The sequence below is a fragment of the Paramisgurnus dabryanus genome, chromosome 8 (assembly GCF_030506205.2).
Source record: "Paramisgurnus dabryanus chromosome 8, PD_genome_1.1, whole genome shotgun sequence".
Lineage (NCBI taxonomy): Eukaryota > Metazoa > Chordata > Actinopteri > Cypriniformes > Cobitidae > Paramisgurnus > Paramisgurnus dabryanus.
Window position 1 is genome coordinate 9,149,410 of NC_133344.1, and position 25,142 is coordinate 9,174,551.

At 41.0% G+C, this 25,142-nt stretch overlaps 2 protein-coding genes across 3 annotated transcripts in view; one reads left to right on the forward strand and one right to left on the reverse strand.

The window, feature by feature from the left end:
• Window positions 1-25,142, forward strand: part of pxylp1 (2-phosphoxylose phosphatase 1) — a 152,356-nt gene that overhangs the window by 124,127 nt on the left and 3,087 nt on the right. The gene's annotated exons all lie outside the window — the stretch shown is intronic.
• LOC135771841 (uncharacterized) lies at window positions 778-4,432 on the reverse strand. The gene is made up of 3 exons (XM_065282217.2): window positions 4,383-4,432; window positions 1,625-1,737; window positions 778-1,449 (listed from the first exon to the last, which is right to left on the reverse strand). The coding sequence occupies exons 1-3, from the start codon at window positions 4,383-4,385 to the stop codon at window positions 834-836; spliced, it is 732 nt and encodes a 243-aa protein (XP_065138289.1). The 5' UTR covers window positions 4,386-4,432; the 3' UTR covers window positions 778-833.

Sequence of the window (25,142 nt, forward strand, 5' to 3'; positions counted from 1 at the left end):
GGCCACTGTCACCACCGTCAGACAGAGTTTTATTTGTTTTAAATAAATATGCTTACAATATGTTTCTTTAGTGCTGTTGAGTTATTAAAATGATAGTCTCTATTAATACAAAAATAATTTTTCTATTTAGGCTTAAAGTAAACGTTGTATGAGTAATAACTGGAAAAACACCTATTTTATGAAAAAAAAAATAATACAAACAGGGGAGGTTGCACCGGTAGATTGCTGAAGCTGAACAGCCAAGACCTTGGTCTACTTCAGATTTTGTAATTTAACCAACTTTTTTTTTCAAAATTTAAACCTGTTTTATCCAAATTCCCAAGAATCACTGAATAAATATTCTTTTTGGTATTTTGAGCTAACTTTTCGTACATACTCCGTGGACACCAAAATATATTTGACATTCAATACGAGTAATTAAATCTTAGTAATTCAACTCAAACCTGTTAAAAGAAAATGCGGACTGCTATTAATATAGTTTAGAAAATGTTTATTGATGTAACAGTTGAGAGCAAGTACAAGGAACAAAAACAATATTTCAAGGCAAGGCAAGTTTATTTGTATAGCACATTTCATACACAGAGGTCCTTCAAAGTGCTTTACATAGAATGAGAAAACAATATAAAATAGAGAAAAAATAAAATGTAAAAATAAGAGATACACGATAAAATCACAATAAAAACAAAGATACATGAGAGTTTAAAATAACAATTAAAGAAAATAAATGTGATTTTACTGCAGATATTGCAGATAAATTTAAATTTGCACCCCCCCACACACACACAGATCTACTGCATTTCTAATTTAAGCAAGCAAAAGCATTTAAAATCAGTTCAGAGCATTATTTCAAATAAGTAATTTGGTCTATCTGGGACATCCAGGCAGTAGCTGGTTGTTTTTTCACCCCGACATTTAAAACAGTTAATTCGTTCAGCCCCATAACATTGATAAAGGGGCACTATTGCATCAATCTTTTTGAATTCCTCTGATAGGTCCTTTCTCCAAGCATCCTTATGCCAGACGGTTCGAAAGACAAAAACATTTATTCCCTGACTTCGCTTATTTTTCCAGTTTGAAAGACCCTCAATAATATTCTTCTCACCACTAATGCACTTTGTCACACAAGGTGAGTTGTAAGTATAGAAAACCACACAGTTATTTTCCTTTGCCTTTTCTAAAAGTTTGTCCATTAGAGAATTACCCACAGGATACAGCAGAACATACTCGGCATGGATCTTATCGGATTTTGGCCTTGCAGCAATTATTGGTGCATTCTCTGAGTTTGTACAAAGTTCACATGTTTGACCATTAGTGAGAATTGTTTTTACTTTTTCTGCATCACCTTTGCTGAACACAGTTTCAATAGAAGAAGTTTCATCTGTGCACTGTTGCTCTGGGACACTGATCGCTATTGCATATTGAATATCAGACATTGTTTTGGGTTGAACACTGAAAGACATAACATGAAACATTTTATGATTGTCACAGTTTTCAAAAAAGAATGTCTTTCTCCTTTGACAACTATTGACTTAATATATTCCACTAGCTAATGCATTTTAATGATTTAAAATTTAACTAACATGATGCTGTCACTTTTTTTATCATAAACAAATTGATGACATACTTATTGTCAAAATACTGAATCATTTTATTGAGGACGGCTGTGTTCACATTCGCCTGAACTCGCAGTTGAAGCAGGCAGAGGAAAATGAGTCCTGTCGGTGCTACCTTGGATGCCTAAAATGAAAGAGTATGTAATGAAAAACTGCTCACTGTAGAACACCGAACATATTTTGCTTCAGGAGCCATATTTTACATTTGGCATCAAGTATATATATAAATATTCGAATATTTCAATAATGGCTGATTATGAATTCCTTTCCTCATTTCCATTACAATTGAAAGCTAAATAAATTGACTTTGCTTAAAAGTCTAATGGCCGTACAAACAGTGTTGGGGTATTTACTCAAAAAATGTCATTAGTTACTAGTTACTTCTTTAAATTGTAATGAGATTACTTTACTAGTTACTGCATTTGAAAAGTAACTTCACTACTTATTACTTTACTTTCCTTTTTCTTAATTTACCACATAGATACATGGACATGGTTTAGGTGGGTCGGCTGATGATGAGTGACTCCTTTAAATCAGGGGTAAAGATAACAACCATGCATTAGGAAAATTTATAATTGCTTTATTTAGGCTGTAGTATATTTTCTATAGACGTGTAAAACCATATTTTGGCGGATTGTTTTTTACTTTCATTGTTTTTACTAGGTTGCCTGCCCATTTAGTCTTAAAAATTAAAGGAACCTAAACGAACTTGGCTTGCTGTTCTCGAAGGCAGCCTGAATCTTGGTCGGGCTCGAGACCCAATTCCAAGTAACAGAAGAGAAGAAAAATGCAGTGAAGGAAGAGAGATGCCAGAAGAATTGCGGCTGGGTGCAGAGGCACGAAGACTCACGTTTACCATGATTAATGATGATTGACAAGTTTAGGTTCCTTTCAAACCTATGTTAAAAGTGTAGCCGTTTAAATATTATTAGCCTAATAGTTTATTTTGATCATGGTGCTACGATCGATGGATAATTCTGAAGTTGTTTTAAAGAAGAATAAAATAATTACTTTTCAGTCATTTGGAAACCCTCCGTCTTCATTTCCCGCTCTCCTTTGCACCAGCAGCTATGTCAAAATCAATCTCTATGGCAACAGCACACGTACAGGCACACGCATGCACGCACCACTTAAACAGACAGAACTTTACACCCAGGCAAACACTGCTTGGGTAACGCAGGAAATCGCGTTCCTATAGTCTAGTAGTTACCAATATTATTAGTGTAATGCGTTACTTTACTTCGTTACCCAAAAAAGTAATATAGTTACTGTAATCCGTTACTTTGTAACTCGTTACCCCCAACACTGCGTACAAACAGTCCGGTCTTCAAGGCATAATTTGGGCTGGCAGTGAAAATTTAATAGACATCTTACCATAGCCCAAAAATAATTAAAACCAAACACCTTATAATCACTGTTGACTTTGCTTACATCATCATACATCCCGCAAGTTATTTTGACAAAATGACATAACCAAATTCAAGTTTATTTTGGCTAGAAGTGGGAAAGGGGAGAACCGGGGCGAGGCGGGACGGCATCTTTAGCACGCAACCCTTGACAGAGCTGATAAATATCACGTTATTTCCTTACCATTTTGCGCGTCTAAGTTCGGAAAGCTGTTTTTGATCATGATAAGTAAATTTCACATTTTTTTTCTTTTCTTATAATGCGTTGTGTTTTTTCATTTCATGTGTTAAAGTACTGATTAATCAACAGGTTATTTAGTGCTCACACCAGACGCGTTTGAGGCGTCAAATTTGTGTCTACCGTGCGTAGTTGAATACTTGAACATTTTGAGTGTATTCGCTGTATTTACGCATGAAAACCACGCATGAAATTGTACTCTTTGAGACATTCATGCGGAAATTCATGTCATGGGAGCGGCTTCTGCAAATCCGCTTGCTTATTATAATCATGTCACTACTAAAGCGAACTAGAATGATGCGGAATCGCGTCGACCGAGCCATGCTAAACGGCTCATTCGCGGCACGAGACCTCCATACAGGCATCAACGTGTCTTTACATTGACTTAACATTGAGATCACTCGCTCTTGAAGCCTCTACCGCAGCATAACACATCCTGAAGTTTGACTTCGCGTTTAAATAGCAGGTGTTTCTGTCGGGACGAAAGTAACACTTACTTTTACCCCTATGCTAATACTGTTGCATTATGTTAAAAAGTGTTCAAACTGTTAAAAAAGTTTTATTCTCAACAATTCAAGTTTGTACTGTCGGGTTGCTTTTAAAACATTTGATAAAATTGGAATTTAAAATGAAAATGTGATGTAATTATTTTTTTGCAAAGATAAACAAAAAACTTTTGCAGTTACATATTAACGAGGTCATAGTTGTTTATATTTACTACTGATCCACATGTGTTATTTTATCCCAGACTTCCCAGCTACTTATGTTTAAAGTGAAATTATACTAAAGTAATTTTACATTTGTTAAAAATTCGACCTGGTACTGATAGACCACAATTGTGAGTTATTGAAGACGGCAATATATATATATATCTGTCTAAAACATTAGCTTTTAAAATTAAGTTTTTCTGAAAAATTGTACTTCGCCCCTGCTCTCCCCTACTCATAGCCGGACTATATCTGGTCAAAGGTGAAATTACAGCTATTGCTTTAATTTATTGTTACATTTGATTCACCATCATTTTTGCAAATTTTGAACAATCACACATGAACTCCATAAAAAAACACTATTATACACAAATTGACAGTTTAGTTTAGTCATTATCTCATTAAAAAGAGAACTTACCATTATGACTGCTACGAGTAAGAAAGATGTTCAGAGCTGCAGTACAGCAGTTTCTTCTCTGAATGTGAAGATAAATAGGAAATAAAGTTTACTTTATATAGAGTCTATGCCAGGAACTAAATTGTGATTGGTGCAGTGACGTGTGTGTGTGTGTGTGTGTGTGTGTGTGTGTGTCTGTGCGTGCGTGCGTGCTTGTGCATGTGCATGTGTTTGTGTGTGTGCATGTGCGAATAATGTGTTAGTTTAGGGACAACACATTAAATGTGTTGTCCCTATACTAACACACCCTCTGTGTTATTGTTCATTGTGCTGCCCACCACAGTCCTGCGACGTTAGATCAGAAATGTCTTGTCTGCAAATGTAACGTGAGTAACAAACGCATTTAAATTTCAGTTATTGTAACTGCGTTACTTGATTTAAAAAAAAATACTTTGTTACATGCTCATTACCGCTAAAAGTAGTGGGATTACAGTAACGGAATTACTTTGTAACGCGTACTCCCATCACTGCTTTTAACACACCTGCGTTGTCCCTTTCATTTATTTAAACATGAAATAACAGGTTAAATGGCACACACACAATGTGTAAAAAATTAACACATCATTTTTTACAGTGTAGAAGACATCTCGGCTTGGATGAAGAAACACCACCTTCAGCTAAACCAAGCTAAGAAAGAGCACGAGCTCTCTATTCAACTTGGCAACACAACTATTACTCTAACCAAAACTGCCAGAAACCAATTATAGGCCTACAAACAATTGCAAAAAACAATCGATTCGCTTCACAAGACATTAAAGGCTCTCTAAGCGAATCTGCGAGACGTTAGTTATTGTTGACGTTTGAAACTGTTTTCAAACAGTGAAAACCACAAAAGTGTTGTATTTGTGTTTTTAAGAATATTCAATTATTGTCTTTTATTTGAAAACAATTTATTGTATTTCTTTTAAAGAAAGAAAATATAAGTATCCAAAGGGATCTATTTTTATGTGACTTTTCCTGTTTTAAAGTTAATTGAGTAGTGTTTGCTCCAGGCCAGCAGGGGGCAGTGTCGGGTGACAGGTTTACTGTAGCTGCGTGAGTTGTGAGTTTCTCATTACTGCAGAGAGCTCAAACCTGAACGCTGTCTCCTCGTTTCTCTCCTGTTTTACAGGTGGGTAAATGTACAAAAACACATCAGGTGTAGAATTTGGTCATGCTGAAATGTAAATGGGATAAGGGTGGACTGTTTTAGTGAAATAATTTTCATCAGAGTCTGTTAATGATTTTGTTTATAATGAGTTTGAAACGAGTCAGTTCAAAACACACACTTTCTCATGTACATAAAGCATATGATGATGTTTTTTGAGCTTGTAAGGTTAACAGATATGATTAACTCACTGTTTGTTAGTTTTTCACCATTGGTTGAAAATGTTTTTGTTTAATAAGTCTATACAAAAATGTTTACCGTTTAAAATGAAGTTTAAAGTTACCCTTTTATTCACTTTATTAGTTTTGAGCATGATTTTGCAGTACTGTATTAACATGATACTGATAAAATACTGTGAGTGAAAGATTCCAAGTATCTTTAAAAATAGCTGGTGGATATTACCATTGTCTTTGCATTTCATTTTGATAAATAGAGTAAAATACAAGCACAAAGAGTAAGTAAACATGTATTTGGGGCAAATAGATTTATTTTATTATGGATTTTGTGATGACATAGAAACTGAAAATTCATTGTTATGTTAAAGAGACACTGAACATGTAATATGTGAAACATAAAATGACTCTTAACAATAGAGGTGGTTGCTGAAGGAAATTCAGAAAATAAATTACTGCAGAGAGCTCAAACCTGAACGCTGTCTCCTCGCTTCTCTCCTGTTTTACAGGAATTAATCTGTTCTTTACAGTGCCGTTGCTACGGTACCTGTTACAGATTTTTGGTGGCCCGTACGGGGAACGGCAGCATATGCGTAGGCTACAAGCACAACCAGAATCAGCAGTGTAATGTTCCAGGAGCTGACGCCTCTTCCCGTCTTGAAGTTAAAGGAAGATTGGGTGTTACATGTGTGAGGCCAGTGTTTCACCTCATCTCTGGATCGTGAAGATACAACCTACCTCAACCATCCACCATCTCAGATGCACAGGCCCTGTCTTCACCAGACCAATTGCCTGTGAGGTTACGACTGTGCTGCACACGTGGAAGACTAAGAGCTACTGGTGAAAGTGCTACCCGGGAGAGCAACCAACTGTGAGGAGAAGGGAAAAGCAGTCATGGCAGACGCTGAGAGAAAAGGCTTGGTGTGGAGCATCAAGAAGAGTCTAATCATGCTGACGGCCAATGAACTTTTCCAACTAGCCCAGAGTGTTGGTCCTGTGCCAGGGAAGGATTCATCTAAGCTTTAGATTGGTGAAGAGGAGGGCTGCTTTGAGTACATTCTAGCTTTTATGAACAGTGACACTTTGTTGGAATCTGAGGATTCAGGTATGGCCGTGTTGTTAGAGCTTAATGATACTGTAAATAATGTCATTGAGGTTCGTTTTGCTCAACCAAAAGCAGGTGCAGGGGATTATGTGCACAACATAATGTCAACCACCCCAGTACTGGGTGAGGATATGACAGTAGGTCAGCCAGAGACAGCTACTGATAACCTGACAACTGCTAACGTGACAGCCATTGGTTCTAATACTAATACTACCCACACAGCTGCGGTTAGCGTAGCAACTGCTTCACCAATCACTAATCCCCTTCTCACACATACTGATGTCAAAACTACACAGAACACTGACACAGAGTTACAGAGAATGCTTTCTAGCTACGCTGAGCTTAGCAACAAAGTCCTACAATACATAAACAACCCCACATCATCACCTACGCTCACACCTACGCCAGTACAATCTACACTACAATATAACAACACTCACAAACCTGAACAACATCCACAAGGAAGACATGATCGAGTTGTCCCCCTTCGAGACCTTTCACTGCTTCGTCGTGAGTTCAAGATTCAAGGTGGACAGATTGGTGATCAGAGCTCAGATTTAAGCTACAATAGCATATGCAGACAAATCGATGAAGGTGTTAAAGAACGATTCAGTGAGACTGAGATACTGAGAGGCGTTCTCAGAGTCATTAAATCTGGAAACTTTAAAGACATGCTAATGCACAAGGATGATTTAACAATAGACGAGCTTAAAGGCTTTCTGCAGTCCCATTTAGGTGGGCGAAGCAACACAGAACTCTTCCAAGAGCTTATGTGCACAAAACAAAACGACGGTGAAACTCCGCAACAGTTCTTATACCGTGTAATAGGTCTCAAACAAAAGATCCTGTTTGCTTCAAAATACGCTGACACAGAAGTGAAATACAATGCAAACACAGTTCAAGACATTTTCCTACACGCCATATATCAGGGCCTCAGCCATAAGCATAATGACATACGTCGAGAACTTAAACCATTCCTCTCAGATAGCAGTGTGACTGACGAGACAATTCTAAAACAAATGATGAAGATAACAAATACTGAGAATGAGAGACAGAGACGTCTGGGGTCAGCTGTGAAGCAAAAACAAGTAAGCGTGCATAGCACAGAGCTTGAAGTTGCAGCAGTACAAAGCAGCAGCACAAAGAAAGACGGACAAGATAAACAGCCAAAGGCTGATGCACTCCAACAGTTAACTGAGAAAGTAGAGGAGTTAATGAATAAAGTTGAACTGCTGCAACGGCCACAGTGGATTCAAAACCCAGAATCTTGCCATCATTGCCAAGTCAAAGTGGATCAAAAGAAAGCCAGATCAAATAGCTGTGCTAATTGCCTCGAACAGAATCGGCCAGGGTGCACTCATTGTTTGTACTGTGGTGAAGACGGCCACAGAGCAGTAGGCTGTTTGAAGAAGCCCAAGCGTTCGGAAAACTGGAGCCGGTCCCTGCCACGGGACAAGTAGTGACCGGGCTCCACGTTCAGTCCCACAGTGCTGAGTGTAACGTATGGTGCTCTGCTAATCATACAAAGACAAGTCTAGCTAATCAGAGCTCAAAAGAAAACCATGAACAAGTCAATCTCCAATCCCCCCTTTCCCTACCGACCCAAACAAGTAGGCGCCTGGCCAAGTTTATAGGGGCCAAAGCCCTTGCGCGATGTGACCTTAATGGCTTGACAGTCAACGCCTTACTAGACACTGGAGCTCAGGTGAGCATGATTGACAAAAGCTGGAAAGAGAAATATCTACCAGACGCACCCATTAGGCCACTCAGTGAAATATTTGATGAGAGAGAAGAGCTGGAAGTGCACGCTGTAAATGGAGAAATCCTCCCTTTTGATGGCTGGGTCCTCATTGCAGTCCGCTTCAGTGGAAATGGTGCTTTTAGCCAGTCTATCATGGTGCCTTTCCTCATCTGTAACATCCCGCTGGCACAGCCACTACTTGGATTTAATGTGTTAGAGGAAGTGATTCAAAATCGGCCAGCAGAACTTGTTCCAGCTCTCACCACACTCCTTTCTGATGCAATATCTGTCCCTGCTGATAAAGTTGAGCTGCTGGTGAACTTCATTCAGGCTGACAAACCCTCCATGTACCAGAGAGTGTTAAGAACTGGGAATTATGACACTGTTTTCCCAGCTGGCCAAGTAGCCTGGGTTAAGTGCCAGATCCCATCCGCGGTAGCTCAGTCAGACCCTCTCCTCTTGTTTGAACCTGATGGAAACAGTGCACACCTCTCAGAGCTTGAGATTGAGGAGGGCCTACTAGAAATACAGACTGCAAAGAGACCTTATGTCATTATACCAGTGAGGAATAACACTAAACATTCAGTAACTATTCCAAGGAAGACAACTCTTGGCAGCATCCAGACTGTGGCTAGGGTGATTGAGGCCGATCCACTAGAGAGTTCTAGGCCCAGAGGAGTAGTAGTTACCGCAGTCACAACACCAGCTGCTCAAACTGCTTCAGCCTTGTGGCATCCCCCTGTGGACCTCAGCCACCTTAGTGATGAGGAACAAGAGAAAGTCAAGGAAATGCTGTGGGAAGAATCAGCTGTGTTTGCGCGAGACAGTCATGATATTGGATGTATTCCTAGTCTACAGATGTCAATAACCCTCAAAGACGAGATTCCAGTGCAGAGAGCCTACTCCTCGGTCCCCAAACCACTGTTCAAAGAGGTGAAAGAGTATGTACAAGATCTGCTCATGAAAGGCTGGATTGTGAAATCAAAGTCCTCTTATGCTGCACCAGTGGTCTGCGTCCGGAAAAAGGATGGTACACTCCGCCTCTGCATAGATTATCGTCTCTTGAATCAGAAGACCATCCCTGATCGACATCCGTTACCTAGGATACAAAACCTGACTGATACCCTCGGAGGCTATTCCTGGTTCAGTATCCTCGATCAAGGAAAGGCCTACCATCAGGGTTTTATCGCCAAAGACTCCCAGCATCTCACTGCCTTCATTACCCCCTGGGGGCTGTATGAATGGGTTCGTATCCCATTTGGCCTTTCTAATGCCCCCGCGGCCTTTCAGCGGAGTATGGAGGAGATGTTGGGTTCCTTGAGAGATGATTGCTGTCTTCCATATCTTGACGACGTACTTTGCTATGCAAAAACCTTTGATGAGCACGTGGAAGGTGTCCGCAAAGTACTCCAAGCTCTTCAGAGACATGGGGTGAAACTAAGACCTGAAAAATGTGAGCTATTCCGACAGGAAGTGAGATATGTGGGTCGTCTTGTGTCAGCTCAGGGAGTGAGGATAGATCCCAAAGACCTGGATGCCGTGCGGTCGTTGACCAGTAGGACACCACAGACAGTGGGAGATGTGAGAAAGCTCACCGGATTCCTGGGCTACTACCGCTCCTACATTCAGGACTTTTCAAGGATAGCAAAGCCCATTTATGAGCTACTACAAGTCAAGCCAGGACACGCAGCTGTAGCACGTGGTAAAAGCAAAGGTCCACAATTACCATCCAGAACACCTGTAGAGTGGGCCACCGAACACCAGAAAGCCCTTGACCAACTCGTGTCTCTCCTTGTAAGCCCCCCTGTGTTAGCATACCCTAACTTCAACTCACCTTTCGTATTACACACCGATGCTTCAGACCAGGGGCTGGGCGCAATTCTTTATCAACACCAGGATGGCAAGTTGAGAGTTATTGAGTACGGGTCTAGGACTTTGACTGCAGCTGAGCGAAACTACCATCTGCATAGTGGGAAACTAGAGTTCCTTGCCCTAAAGTGGGCTGTGTGTGAAAAGTTTAGAGATTACTTATTTTATGCACCCCACTTCACGATTTATACAGACAACAATCCACTGACCTACGTTATGACCACAGCAAAGCTAAATGCAGTAGGTCATCGGTGGGTTGGGGAACTCTCCGACTTCAGATTTGACATAAAATACAGACCAGGAAAGTCTAACATAGACGCTGACACGCTGTCACGTCTCCCTTTGGACATTGAGGCTTATGCGGAGTCCTGTACCAAAGAGTGTACCGAAGATGTGGTTTGTGCAGTATGGGATGGAAGTAAAGTAGCCAAACAGAAAGATGTAGCCTGGGTGGCAGCTCTCAACATCTCCTCCCAAGCTGACCAGTCTCTCTCCTTCGATCACTTAAATGCAATTAGCCAGAGTGAGCTTGTGGAAGCACAACGTGCAGATGAAGCCATCAGTGAAATTATCAAGTTAAAAGAGGCTGGTACACCTTTAACTGATGAGATACGGAAAGCTGCTAGTGGAGCCACCAAAAGACTATTCCATGAATGGGGAAAGCTAGTTTTGGAGAATGGTCTCCTATACAGACGTGCTAATGAAAGAAAGCAGTTGGTGCTCCCTGCCAAGTACAAACACCTTGTTCTGAAGAAACTCCATAACGAAATGGCCCATGTCGGCACAGAAAGGGTACTTAACCTTGCCAGAACCAGGTTCTATTGGCCTTTTATGGCCAGAGAGATCGAGGACCACGTCACTAAGAAGTGTCCATGCATAAAATCAAAGAAGCCAGTTACTCATGTTCGCGCCCCAATGGGTAATATCACATCAAGCTCACCACTAGAGTTGGTGTGTATTGACTATTTACATCTAGAGACCAGTCGTGGTGGCTATGAATATATCCTTGTGGTCGTTGATCATTTTACAAGATTCGCTCAAGCTTACCCAACAAAGAATAAGAGTGGCAAGACTGCAGCTGAGCGCATCTTTAATGATTTCATTCTCCGCTTCGGATATCCATCAAAGTTACACCACGACCAAGGCCGTGAATTTGAGAATGAGCTCTTTCGTACACTTCAACAGCTGTCAGGTATCCGTCATTCAAGAACATCACCATACCACCCCCAGGGAAACCCTGCGGAAAGGTTTAATCGGACGATACTCCAGATGCTAAGAACATTGTCGGATAAAGAAAAGGAACGATGGAAAGATCAAATCCCACAAGTTGTACATGCGTACAATTGTACTCGGCACGAGTCGACAGGCTTCTCACCCTTCTTTCTTCTTTATGGCCGCCATCCCCGCCTTCCCATTGATTTACTATTCGGCTTGGTTGAAGGGACAGACTCTGACTCGCCAAAAGGATATGCAAAGAAGTGGGCAAAGCAGATGTCTGAAGCTTATCGAATTGCCAATGAGAACAGCAGACAGGCCAGTGCAAAAGGCAAAGTGCTTTACGACAAGAAAGCAAGAGGAGTGGTACTACAGCCTGGCGATAGGGTCTTAGTCAGGAACCTCAGTGAGCGGGGTGGCCCAGGAAAACTACGGTCATACTGGGAAAAGTCCATCTACGTTGTTAAGGAACAGTTCGCGGATAACCCAGTGTATGTAGTTCACCCTGAGTCTGGGGACAAGAGGAAGACAAGAACACTACACCGCAATTTGCTTTTATTAGTAAATGACCTTCCAGTTGAAGCTCCTCCATGCCATGACATTCCTGAAAAGAACACAAAGGAAAGTAAATGCCAGACTCGACGTACCAACGTGCTAGAACAGGCAGATCTGCAGGAAGAATCAGATTCAGACTCAGATTCTGATGATGACTCAGATGGCCATCGTTATTGGCTGAGGTTACCAACAGAAAGGATACAGGAGATACCCGCTGTAGCCCCACAACGACGAATTCCCAGCACTCTGGGTAGTCCAACTTCAGTACCTGTACAGGAAAAAGAGAGAGTTAGGATACAATACTTACCTGAAGCAGACCTGATGCCTGAAAACGACGCAGAGATGGAGGAACCCGCAGAGGACGAAGACCAGTCTGTTGTTGCAGGACCGGAGGAACAAGATGGATATGATGAGGCTCCAGAGCCCATCCAGGAGGAACAGGCTCCAGCCAATCCGGTGCCAGACAACCAGGCCGAGGTCAGGAGGTCAAGTCGGGACAGACGACCTAGACAGATTTTTACATATGAGAACCTGGGTCAGCCTTTACTGACAACACAAGCCACAGTTAATATGGCAAACACACACTTACAATCACCTACTTACACTACAACTCATACCACCCAACCCATGCACTCTCTTATCCCCTACCCAACACCAACCTATCCACTAAACTCATATTCTACCATTTACCCACTATTTACATACATGCCTTACCACCTAACATCACCACCATACCTATTACCAGTTCCTGTTGCCTGTTAAAAGAAAAAAGAGAGTTTTAGTTAAAAGATGAGCAGAAAATGGTGGGACCCATTTCTTTTTGCCGGGGAGTGTGTGACAACCACAAAAGTGTTGTATTTGTGTTTTTAAGAATATTCAATTATTGTCTTTTATTTGAAAACAATTTATTGTATTTCTTTTAAAGAAAGAAAATATAAGTATCCAAAGGGATCTATTTTTATGTGACTTTTCCTGTTTTAAAGTTAATTGAGTAGTGTTTGCTCCAGGCCAGCAGGGGGCAGTGTCGGGTGACAGGTTTACTGTAGCTGCGTGAGTTGTGAGTTTCTCATTACTGCAGAGAGCTCAAACCTGAACGCTGTCTCCTCGTTTCTCTCCTGTTTTACAGGTGGGTAAATGTACAAAAACACATCAGGTGTAGAATTTGGTCATGCTGAAATGTAAATGGGATAAGGGTGGACTGTTTTAGTGAAATAATTTTCATCAGAGTCTGTTAATGATTTTGTTTATAATGAGTTTGAAACGAGTCAGTTCAAAACACACACTTTCTCATGTACATAAAGCATATGATGATGTTTTTTGAGCTTGTAAGGTTAACAGATATGATTAACTCACTGTTTGTTAGTTTTTCACCATTGGTTGAAAATGTTTTTGTTTAATAAGTCTATACAAAAATGTTTACCGTTTAAAATGAAGTTTAAAGTTACCCTTTTATTCACTTTATTAGTTTTGAGCATGATTTTGCAGTACTGTATTAACATGATACTGATAAAATACTGTGAGTGAAAGATTCCAAGTATCTTTAAAAATAGCTGGTGGATATTACCATTGTCTTTGCATTTCATTTTGATAAATAGAGTAAAATACAAGCACAAAGAGTAAGTAAACATGTATTTGGGGCAAATAGATTTATTTTATTATGGATTTTGTGATGACATAGAAACTGAAAATTCATTGTTATGTTAAAGAGACACTGAACATGTAATATGTGAAACATAAAATGACTCTTAACAATAGAGGTGGTTGCTGAAGGAAATTCAGAAAATAAATTACTGCAGAGAGCTCAAACCTGAACGCTGTCTCCTCGCTTCTCTCCTGTTTTACAGGAATTAATCTGTTCTTTACAGTGCCGTTGCTACGGTACCTGTTACACGTAGCTAACTCCCAGAGTCGCCCAGAGAGCTATAGGTTTGCTAAATGGAAACGTGTTGCCGAGAATACAGCATTTAATTGCAAATGATATCCAGACAATAACAGAAAAAGAGAAAGAGAGACATGATTGTATATGCATTTTATCCATCCATTGCAAGTCATGAACACACACACACACGCACATGGGAACTATCACTGCAACACCCCAACAATCAATCACTTCATGCCAGCTGTGAGAATCAAACAATCAACCTTTGGGTTACACACAAGTCAGACTCTCTAACCACTAGACCACCACAATGCTTGGACAAAACAAATCTGTGAATCCTGCTCACTTTTTCCAATCTGTGTGAGCTTTCTAAAACCTTTATTTAGGCTTCTTGATGCCATAACGTTGTTGCTGACATTTTATATGGTATATACATGGCACATCATGTATATGGCTGTATAAAATGCTGTGTAGAAAGTGTCCTAAATTTTAGCCTATATGATCATTCCTATACTATTTCTTACAAATTATAGGTAAGAAGGGTGACATTTTACTCTTGGGCCAATGTTTTCCAGACATGTGTGCTGTCCTGCTGTAACAAAACGAGTGTGCCGTTCCCCTAAAGTTATGACCGTAGTATGAGCTCACAGTGAGTGTGGTATGACCTCACATTGCGACCAAGGTATGAGCTCAATATGAGTGTACCATGATGACCTCACATTGTGACCATAGTATGAGCGCACAGTGAGTGTGGTATGACCTCACATCATGTGCTATGTTCTAGGGCTGTCACTTTTGAGAAAAATCTAATTCGAACGGATTTCGAATATCATGCAATGTATCCGAATATATTCGAATATCTAGGCGCCGCCCCCCCCCACGCACATCAAAAACCCACCGTAATGGAGATTCAATCACAAAATTATTAACAGTGACAGTCATAAACAGGGTTGTCTGGATTACTTTTTTACTTAATGTTTGAAACAGCAGGTTATCAACTTATGAATAACAAACTTATATATATATATATATATATATATATATATATATATATATATATATATATAAACAAATTATTCAGAACAGTTACAAACAATAACGTGACAACTTAAATAGCAGCAGGAGTATATAGGCAGACGCAAACGGAATTCGCGCCCGCAGATTTCGGCAGAAAACTCCACAGATTTAATGCCCGTCATTGACAAGCACACATATCCCGCGCTTGAGCGTGTTTGTAAGAAGTAATCTCATTGACAACAAGCACACATAGAAAAGCCTATCCCGCGCGTTTGTGAGCCGTCATTCACAAGTACATTAACCCTGCGCGTGCTGTTTGCTTGCCTGTTTTCAATGATAGAGAGCACAAACCCTTTGATACTTGAGATGAAATTAAACTAACCGCTTTAAGCAGATCTCACTTGTCGTCAATGTGACGCGCAATAGTCAGCACATTATCATTTCAAATCCGTTTACAAGACAAATGCTGTTGTTGTTTAATATAAAGTTTACATTGCGTTGTAAAAATTATGAAATTATCTTCATACATGCTAATTTCATAATGCGAACGTATTAACACAAGCTTTTTATTCTGCTATAATATTTAACACTATAAACAATATGTCATTTTATATACAAACTATAATTCTATCTTGACATGCACATGAGGTTCATTTTGGTCCCATTTGATTCCCTCTCTTGCGCACAGTTGCCGTCGTCGGTCTCACTCTCAGCCTCCTCCTATTACGAGGTGCTACTGTAAAAAATGCGCTACACATGGCATTTAAAAAACCGGATGGTTTATTTATAGTTCGAATACGGATATTTCACGTCATGTTCGAATGCATATTTGAATTCGAATAAAAAGTGACAGCCCTAGAATGTTCACGATGTGAGGTGATAGCACACTCATTGTGCACTCATACCATGAACTCAACATTCTGAATTCACAATGAGCTCACACTGTGATTATCTCGGTATGAGAATGGTGTGACGTCATTGTGATCATCGCGTAATCTCACGTGTTGACTGGGCTGTAATTTCAGATCTGGACACCAATCACAGTGTTTTGCATCTGAACACAAATAAGACAAGATTAATTAGACTGCTCTGTATGCTTTTAAACCGTTCACGCGGTACTTTGATGCAATTGGCATTTATTAAAAATAATTTGTGATTTATTTTTTTTTGAAATGTTATTTTTAACAAAGTTTAGGTCTTCATTGAGGGCCTAAAGTGCCCTGACAGTTCGCTACTGGTGGAATCCAGTCTCCCAATAGTGATTGCCTTGCATTATATGAATCACAGAGCACTGGGATGTCTGCAAAATATCTTCTTTATTGTCCTACTGAAGAAAAAATGTCACAGACATTTTGTAACATGTGCAAACACACATAACCTACTCTTATAAGACTATTGGTACTGCATCTTAATGAAGCAATAATCAGTGAGACATTTCTAAAACACTGAATGTGTAGTAAAATTATTTAAATAAATTAAAAACAGAAGTATTTTCAATAGTGGTGCCAGACTGCACTACCCAATAGCATTTTTTTAATATATTTAGTTGGTCATATTAAATAATACTCAGTGGGGCGGTTTTTTGGACAGGGATTAGCTTAAGCCAGGACTATAGGTCTTAGCTTAATTAGGAAATATAACTAGTTTTAACAAACATGACTTACTTATGTGCATTTTGAGGCAAAACAAAGGGCACTGATGTATTTTAAGATATGTTTATATTTAGTCTAGGACTAGTCTAATTTCTGTCCTGAAAACCGTCCCCAAGTGTCATGTTTTGTAAAAAAATTTACTAGGACGTTTATATTAGGCCTACTGAAATCAATAAGTAAAAAAACACTTCTCACTTAAATGTAAGCAACTAGTTTGGTTATGTTTACCATATTTTATATATATTATACTCTTATAAACTTGATTAAATAAGTTTTTGAAAGCACTGTTACAGTATTCAGATAAATCTGGGACACCTGCCTTTATATGAGCTATTGAGCTAATCTGAAGGCCACACGAAGTTTGGAGGCCTGTAGTTATTGACCATGCAGAAAGTTGCCGACTTCTGCTCACTATGCGCCTTAGCATGCGATGACTTGACCCTCTGCTCTGTGATTTTACGTGGCCAACCACTTCGTGGCTTGCTGTTGTTCCCACGTTTTTAGAAGTACATAAACAGTGTAAGTAGCACATTATATGACAAGTTTTTAAAAACTGCCAAATGGTTTATCATATTAACCACGTGTCAACAATGTGATGCTGACAGGTGTTTTCTGAAAACAGCTGAATGTGTTAATGGCAGTTTAACAGGCTTACATAAGCAGAAATGGCAGCTCAAGCAATGATGAAGAAGCATATTAAAAACAATTAGATGTAATACATAAAGTGTTAATGTATGTTTGTAAAAACTGCCCTAATATAGCTAATGCTTAGTTCTGGCTTAATCTAAACCCAGTTCCAGAAATCGCCCATAAATGTTATAAAGATAAAGAGTATTTATATGTGCAATATTGAATAATCTCTGCTTAGTTGTAAAAAAGTTCAGAAAATCCGAATTTTATTCTGCATTTTGTTAATTATAATTGATTAATGATTTTTTTGTAAAATCTTTATAGTTTTATTAATTTTGTTTGTTTTGCTGTAGGCTTATCACATGAAAAAAATTTTCCTGATCTGCCTGCTTTCAAATTTGTACAGAAGCTACCTTCAGTGTGGGGTGAAAAGTTCATGTGCATTTTCAAATGAGTAAAACACTAGCAATTTTTGGTCTAAATGCCTTGGTCTTGTTTTAAAGAAAACACTTTTCACTAAAGTGACTGAAGTTGAAAATATTTAACAAAAGTTGTTATAGCAGATTACATTTATTGTAATAATAAAAAATTATTAAATATATTTTGTACATAAAATTATAAAAAAATTACATCAAAAAATGCTACAAAATTTAAGACATAAATCTCAAGGAGTTGTGATCCAAATTTCAAGTTAAAATAAAAAAAAATAGGTTTGTGTTACACTTTTAGAGGTTTTACCAACAATGGCCACTAGGTCTACAGTTTGCTGAACAATCTATCACAAAACAATCTATTACTGTCACTGCATTATTATTATTAAAATATTTTGAAATATGACTTGAAACTACATTTATAGAGCTTTCCAATGATATACTGTACAATTTGTCAATATTTTTGTAGATCTATAGGATATAGCGCTATAAATATATGTTAGGATTGAACCAGGGTGAATGTAACGCTGGACGAAAGTAACAAAGTGATTTTCTCCAAGCCCTGATTACATTTGCATTCCAAACTATGACACAACCCTTGACAGAGCTGACAAATATGGTGTTAATTTGTCACCGTTTTGGTCCAGAAAGCTGTTTTCAACCATGATAAGTAAATTTCAAAAGCGGTCATTTTTTTCTCGTAACGCGTTGTGTTTCTCATTTCATGTGTTACAATGCTGATCAGTGTACAGGTTATTTAGTGGCTGCAACACATTCTGAAGTTTGACTTCTCAGAGTTTTTTAAAAAAAAAAAGTAAATATCTAAAAATTCTTAAATTTAGATGCTTTTTTAGAGCAAAATGACCTTTTAGACAAAAACTATACAATTTCAGTGAATTTGTGCTTAAAACAAGCAAAAATATCTGCTTATGGGGTAAGAATTTATTTTATGATCATTTAATTTAATTTAATTTTCATAGTGTGCATATTGTTGAATAAAATGTTTTATTCTCAATAATTCACGTTTGTACTGTCGGGTTGCTTTTGAAACATTTGATGAAACAGAAATTAAAAATGAAAATGTAATTTAATTATTTTTTGCAAAGAAAAACAACAAAATATGTTTGCAGTTACATATTAATGAGGTCATAGTCGTTTATATTTACTAAAAACAAGTGTAACACAAAAATCTATCTTCTTCTGTTGTGTTACTTTCGTTTCAGCTGACAGAGTCAAAATAACAATGCACTTCTTATGTAATGCAATGCTAACAGGAGTTAACTTACACACTGCAAAAAAATTATTTTCAAGAAAAAGTTTTCTTAGTTTTTTTGTCTTGTTTTCAGTAACAATATCTACAAATATCTTTAATTAAGATGCATTTTCTTGATAAGCAAAACGACCCAAACAAATAAGTCTAGAAATTTAAGTGATTTTGTGCATAAAACAAGCAAAAAAATCTGCCAATGAGGTAAGCAAATTTTTCTTGAATTTAGAGTTTAAGAAAAATTTTCAAGATTTTAACACCAGATATAAACACCAGTTGATTCATTTTCATGAGCTTGATAAGACGTTTTAAATGCTTTATGCATAGCTTATTGCAGAGATTCATAGTATTATGTATTTTTTTGTGTGAAATAATTTTGTCTCCCATTTACTTTTTAAGAGTTAAATAATGCCATGCCACACAACAATTGCAATGCTAACTTCATAAAATAAATAAAGTCTTGAATTTGCAGAGTGCAGTTCAGTGTATTTCATTTATTTTTAGATGTGCCTGTCAATCAAACATAAACACACTTATTTATTCTGATGTGAAAGGTACACATGGTTTCATCCACAGGTTCCCCAGAGACCCAAAGACCCTCTGCCACAAACACAACGCATACAATCTGAACCTTCAGAGCAAAATTCACTCATAGTTTAAATTAAAATTATTTGATTCAGTCAGCTTGAGATTAAACTTTTTTTTAAACCATTTTTAAATTTTATCATGTGGTATACAGTAGGACTATAGAGGTGGGGGGGATCAGGTGTCAGGTGGAATTCAATCAATAAGCATTGATGTCTTTTTAATTGACATCACAGTGAGGAACATTACATTGAAAAAAATAGAAAAGTAAGCTGAGAAAGGACCTGCTTTAAAGATACTAAAGCCTTCTCACAATGTGTCCTTTCACCAAGCAAAAAGCCTGCAAATACCTCTTAATTTAAAGACACAAAACATATAATCCACGGCACTATTTCTGCGTGCGTGTATAAAAGACTTTAATCAGTTGTGTAGATAAATGTTCACTAGATGGCGAAATAAGATCAGTTTAGTAAGACATGAGATGCAGCAATGAGCACATTATCACAATCCACACTGTGTGCTGGAGAAATTAAAGTTTGTATCCAGACTCACAGTTTCTGCTTTCTGTATCAAAATTACAGCATTACGGCATGTTTGAAAGTAGGAAGCTTTATTTCCTCTTTATCATCATCATTACACTCAGAGGAGAAACTGTTGTACTGCAGCTAAAAACATCTTTATTAAAGTAGACACAATGGTAAGACCAGCTCTTTTTAATGAGATTTAATGAGTAAACTTTCTTTTAGGTCCACTGCATGAATTTAATGTGGGGTGGGGGTTATGTTTTTAAGTGTTGTTTTCATGACACCCATATTGATGATTAAATTTGCCAAAGTTTCCTGTGGCCCCATTCATTTCTTATCCTGGTTATAGATCTGTACTTACATATTCATAGCTACCATAAACTAATTTGTCACTTTGTATAGAAAACGGTCAAATTAGTTTTGTGATTACTTTACAAATTACTTTTATCCTTAAGACCAATGAACAAAACTATGCAGGGTAAAAGAAAGTTGGACCCATGATGAAATTTGAGTTCACTTGCAATGAGAATAACACATGTTCCCCTTCGAGGGAACTCGAGCTGCGTCGCCGAAGCTACGCTATGGGAACGCCCTCTGCGTGATTGCGTCTGAAGCACGTATGTCAAATCAGTCCAATGGTCAAGTGACACGTCATAGGCGGGTGACGTGGGAACCAGGAAGCTATAAAAAGAGCACCCGGCAAGCCAACTTCAGCTCTTTGTGCCTCAGCAAGCGAGTGTGTGTCATTATCATGTCTAAGTCCAAACAAAGTTTTAAGGAGTGTGCTTCCCCGTGTCCTCGTTTCATTACGAGCGAGGACTCGCATCATCTCTGTGTTATGTGCCTCGGGGCACAACACGCACGATCGTCTCTTGAGAGGGGTGGTTGTGCACATTGTGATAGGATGCCGCTCCGTACGTTGCGCTCGCGGCTCGCACTCTTCGAGGAGGGTGGGGAGCCGCGTGTTCCCCACGGTTCTGGCCCCGCTGCTGCCGAGGCAGAGCGGAAGCTGCGATCGTGGGGATCACAACTAGATCTCGCGGACGAGCTTGAGACGGGTCTTCCCCTTTCTCAGCCTTCACCCGCGGGATCTAGTGCCCCGTCTCTGGATTCGGAAGCACGCGCTGCGGTTTCTTCCGCCCAGGGCGGGAGCCCAGATTTGCATTTATCGTCGTCCGAGGAAGTCGATATTATGTCTGTGGACGTGGTGGACGCTGAGGAGCCTTCTCATTCGTCCCCCGCGTTCGATGATTTGATGGAGGTTGTCACTAATGCCGTGGCTCGCTTAAAATTAGACTGGCCGGCGGAGACACAGAGCGCGCGTCCTCAGAGTATGTTAGATGAGCGCTTTTTAAAACAGAAACCTCAACCTTCGCGGCGCAACATGCCTTTCTTTCCTGATCTCCACAGCGAGCTGTCGAGATCATGGAAAGCTCCGTATTCAGCCCGTGTTCATACCCCTCACGCCACCATGTATTCCAACATTGTGGGGATGGGTGAGCACGGATATTTAACGATGCCCCGGGTGGAGCAGACGCTTGCGAGCTATCTCTCCCCCGCTGCGGCGTCATCATTAAAATCGCCTTCGCTTCCCACGAAACCGGTTAGGTTAACCTCATCTTTAGTGGGTAAAGCTTATAAGTCTGCAGGGCAGGCTGGGGCTTCACTGCATACCTTAGCTGTCTTACAGGCGTACCAAGCAGAACTGCTTGAAGATTTAGATGCCGAGGCGGGGGGTACATCTGATTTATTTAAAGGGCTTAATCTGTCCGAGCTTAAAACCTCAGATAGGGCTTTTCTCTTAGACGCGCCCGTTGCGCCCTCCGGTCTCTTCGGCGATGCCGTTAATACTGTCGTCGAGAGATTTGCGGAGGCTCGTAAGCAGTCGGCGGCGTTCGAACGCTATCTCCCCCGCCGTGCTCTTGATTATAGGGCTGCTGGGCGGGAGCAGCCATCGACATCATATAGAGCATCGCAAAATAAGCAGTACACAAAAAGCCAGTCTCGAGAGGCTGGTCCCCCTTATAGAAAATTTGGCAGCGTGGAAACTCCTGCCAAACGTGTCTCAGTGGGTTCTGCAAATAATAGAAAAGGGCTACAAAATTCAGTTTTGCAACCAGCCACCCCAATTCAACGGCGTGTTATCTACCATAGTGGGTGCTGGGCAGACTCTAACAATGGAACAAGAAGTAAAAACTCTCTTGTGCAAGGAAGCCATAGAATGTGTTCCTCCTCACAACAGGGAGTCAGGGTTTTACAGCCGCTATTTCATAGTTCCAAAGAAAGACGGGGGGTTACGTCCGATTTTAGATCTACGTCATCTGAACCGGTCTGTTGCAAAACTAAAGTTCAAGATGTTAACTATAAAGCAGATCGTCACACAAATCAGATCCGAGGACTGGTTTGTGACGATAGATCTAAAAGACGCGTATTTTCACATATCCTCCCGCAACACAGGAGATTCCTGAGGTTCGCCTTCGGGGGCGTGGCTTACCAATATCGGGTTCTCCCTTTCGGTCTATCTCTGTCACCCCGTACATTTACAAAGTGCATGGATGCAGCGCTGGCTCCATTACGACTCCGGGGCATCCGTGTCTTAAACTACATAGACGATTGGCTAATTTTAGCCCAATCAGAGAGTATGGCAGCGCAGCATCGAGATGCTGTGCTGACCCACATGAGAGAACTGGGGTTAAGGCTAAATGCAAAGAAAAACATGCTCTCTCCAGTACAGAGGACAGCTTTTCTTGGCGTTATATGGGATTCAACGACAATGCAGGCACATCTGTCCCCTGCTCGTGTGGAATCCATTCTTTTGGCTGTAGGCAGAGTGAAGTTAGGCCAGTCACACACTGTAAAACAATTTCAGAGGTTGTTGGGGCTCATGGCAGCAGCGTCCAATGTGATACCCCTTGGGCTGCTTCACATGAGACCGCTACAGTGGTGGCTCAAAACCAAAGGGTTTTCCCCGAGGGGCAACCCGTTCCGTCTGATCAAGGTCACGCGCAGATGTCTTCGTGCCTTAGATCTTTGGAAGAGACCATGGTTTCTCTCCCAAGGACTGATGTTGGGGGCTCAGTTCCGTCGAGTTACGCTGACAACGGATGCTTCCCTCACAGGCTGGGGAGCAACTATGGGGAGCCATCTGGCTCATGGATTATGGGGGGCCAGACAGCTCAGCTGGCACATAAATTGCCTAGAGATGATGGCAGTGTTCTACGCCCTGAGATGTTTCATCCCTCACCTGCGGGGCCATCACGTGTTAGTCCGGACAGACAACACGTCGGTAGTCGCGTACATCAACCACCAGGGGGGTTTGCGTTCACGCCCTTTGTACAAATTGGCGTGGCATATCCTTCTGTGGACACAGGGGAAGTTGCTGTCCCTCAGAGCAGTGTACATTCCCGGGTGTCTGAATCAGGGAGCAGACGTCCTGTCGAGACAGGGGCTGAGGCCCGGGGAGTGGAGGCTCCACCCTCAGGTGGTGGAGTCCATCTGGACGAGATTTTACCAGGCGGAAGTGGATCTGTTTGCGTCCAGAGAGACGACACACTGTCCGCTATGGTTTTCTCTCACACATCCAGCACCGCTGGGTCTGGATGCCATGGTTCAGCCATGGCCGAGGCTACGGCTGTACGCTTTTCCCCCGATCGCTCTGCTCCCGGGAGTTCTGGAAAGGGTTCGTCGCAACAACGTCCGCTTGTTGCTGGTTGCCCCACTCTGGCCGAACCGAATATGGTTCTCGGACCTGGTGTCCCTCCTCGACGGCTCACCTTGGGAAATACCCGTCAGGAGGGATCTCCTCTCTCTGGCGGGTGGCTCGATTCTTCACCCCCGCCCAGAGTTATGGAAACTGTGGGTCTGGCCACTGAGGGGGCCAGACTCATAGAATCTGGTCTCTCAGCTGAGGCTGCTGAGACCATTCTTCACTCCAGAGCTCCCTCCACGAGGAAGCTTTATGCCTTTAAATGGAGAGTCTTTACTTCCTGGTGCAGCAAACACCTGCATGACCCTGTGAACTGCCCAATTGGTACAGTCTTGGAGTTTCTGCAGGAAAAGTTCACAGCAGGGTTATCTCCTTCTACACTGAAGGTGTATGTGGCGGCCATCTCGGCTTACCATGTTCCTTTGGTTGGGCAATCCCTTGGGAGAGACCCGCTGGTGGTTCGCTTCCTTCGTGGCACTCGGAGGCTGAGGCCTGTAGTCCGACCCAGGGTCCCAGCATGGGACCTGGCCGTTGTGCTGGAAGGTCTGTCCTTGGCTCCGTTTGAGCCCATTGAGACCGTTCCAGTCAAGTTTGTGGCACTTAAGACAGTACTTCTGTTGGCAGTCACTTCTCTGAGGAGAGTGGGTGACCTTCAGGCCCTGTCGGTTTCCCCTACGTGCCTTGAATTCGCACCGGGGATGGTTAAGGCTTTCTTGTACCCAAGGCCCAGCTATGTGCCTAAGGTACCGACTAATGTGCCACGACCTGTCGTACTTCAGGCCCTCTGTCCTCCCCCATTTAGGGATAGGAATCAGGAAAAGCTTAACTTGGTGTGTCCAGTGCGAGCACTGGATGCCTATGTTCACAGATCTTCTTTGTGGAGGAGATCTGAGCAACTGTTTGTGTGCTTTGGCTCGCCCAAGAAAGGCCTGCCGGTGACCAAGCAGACACTCAGTAAGTGGATAGTTGAGGCTATCTCTCTGGCTTATGAGACCACTGGACGGCCTTCACCCATCGCCGTCAGGGCTCATTCTACTCGGGGTATGGCAGCCTCCAAGGCCTTGTGGCTAGGGGCTTCAATGCAGGATGTCTGTGATGCGGCAGGCTGGTCCTCTCCGCTCACATTCGTTCGGTTTTACGAGTTAGATGTTGGTGCTACGCCTGGAGCCCAGGTGCTCATGTCTTAAGCTGTGCGCGTTTTTACACACAGACAGGCATTTGGTAG

Bases quoted from the DNA above. Each gene is read 5' to 3' on its own strand.
- LOC135771841 (XM_065282217.2), bottom strand. The intron at 1,450-1,624 runs GTATGTCATCAA...TATGTCTTTCAG, and splicing joins ATTCAGTATTTTGACAATAA to TGTTCAACCCAAAACAATGT.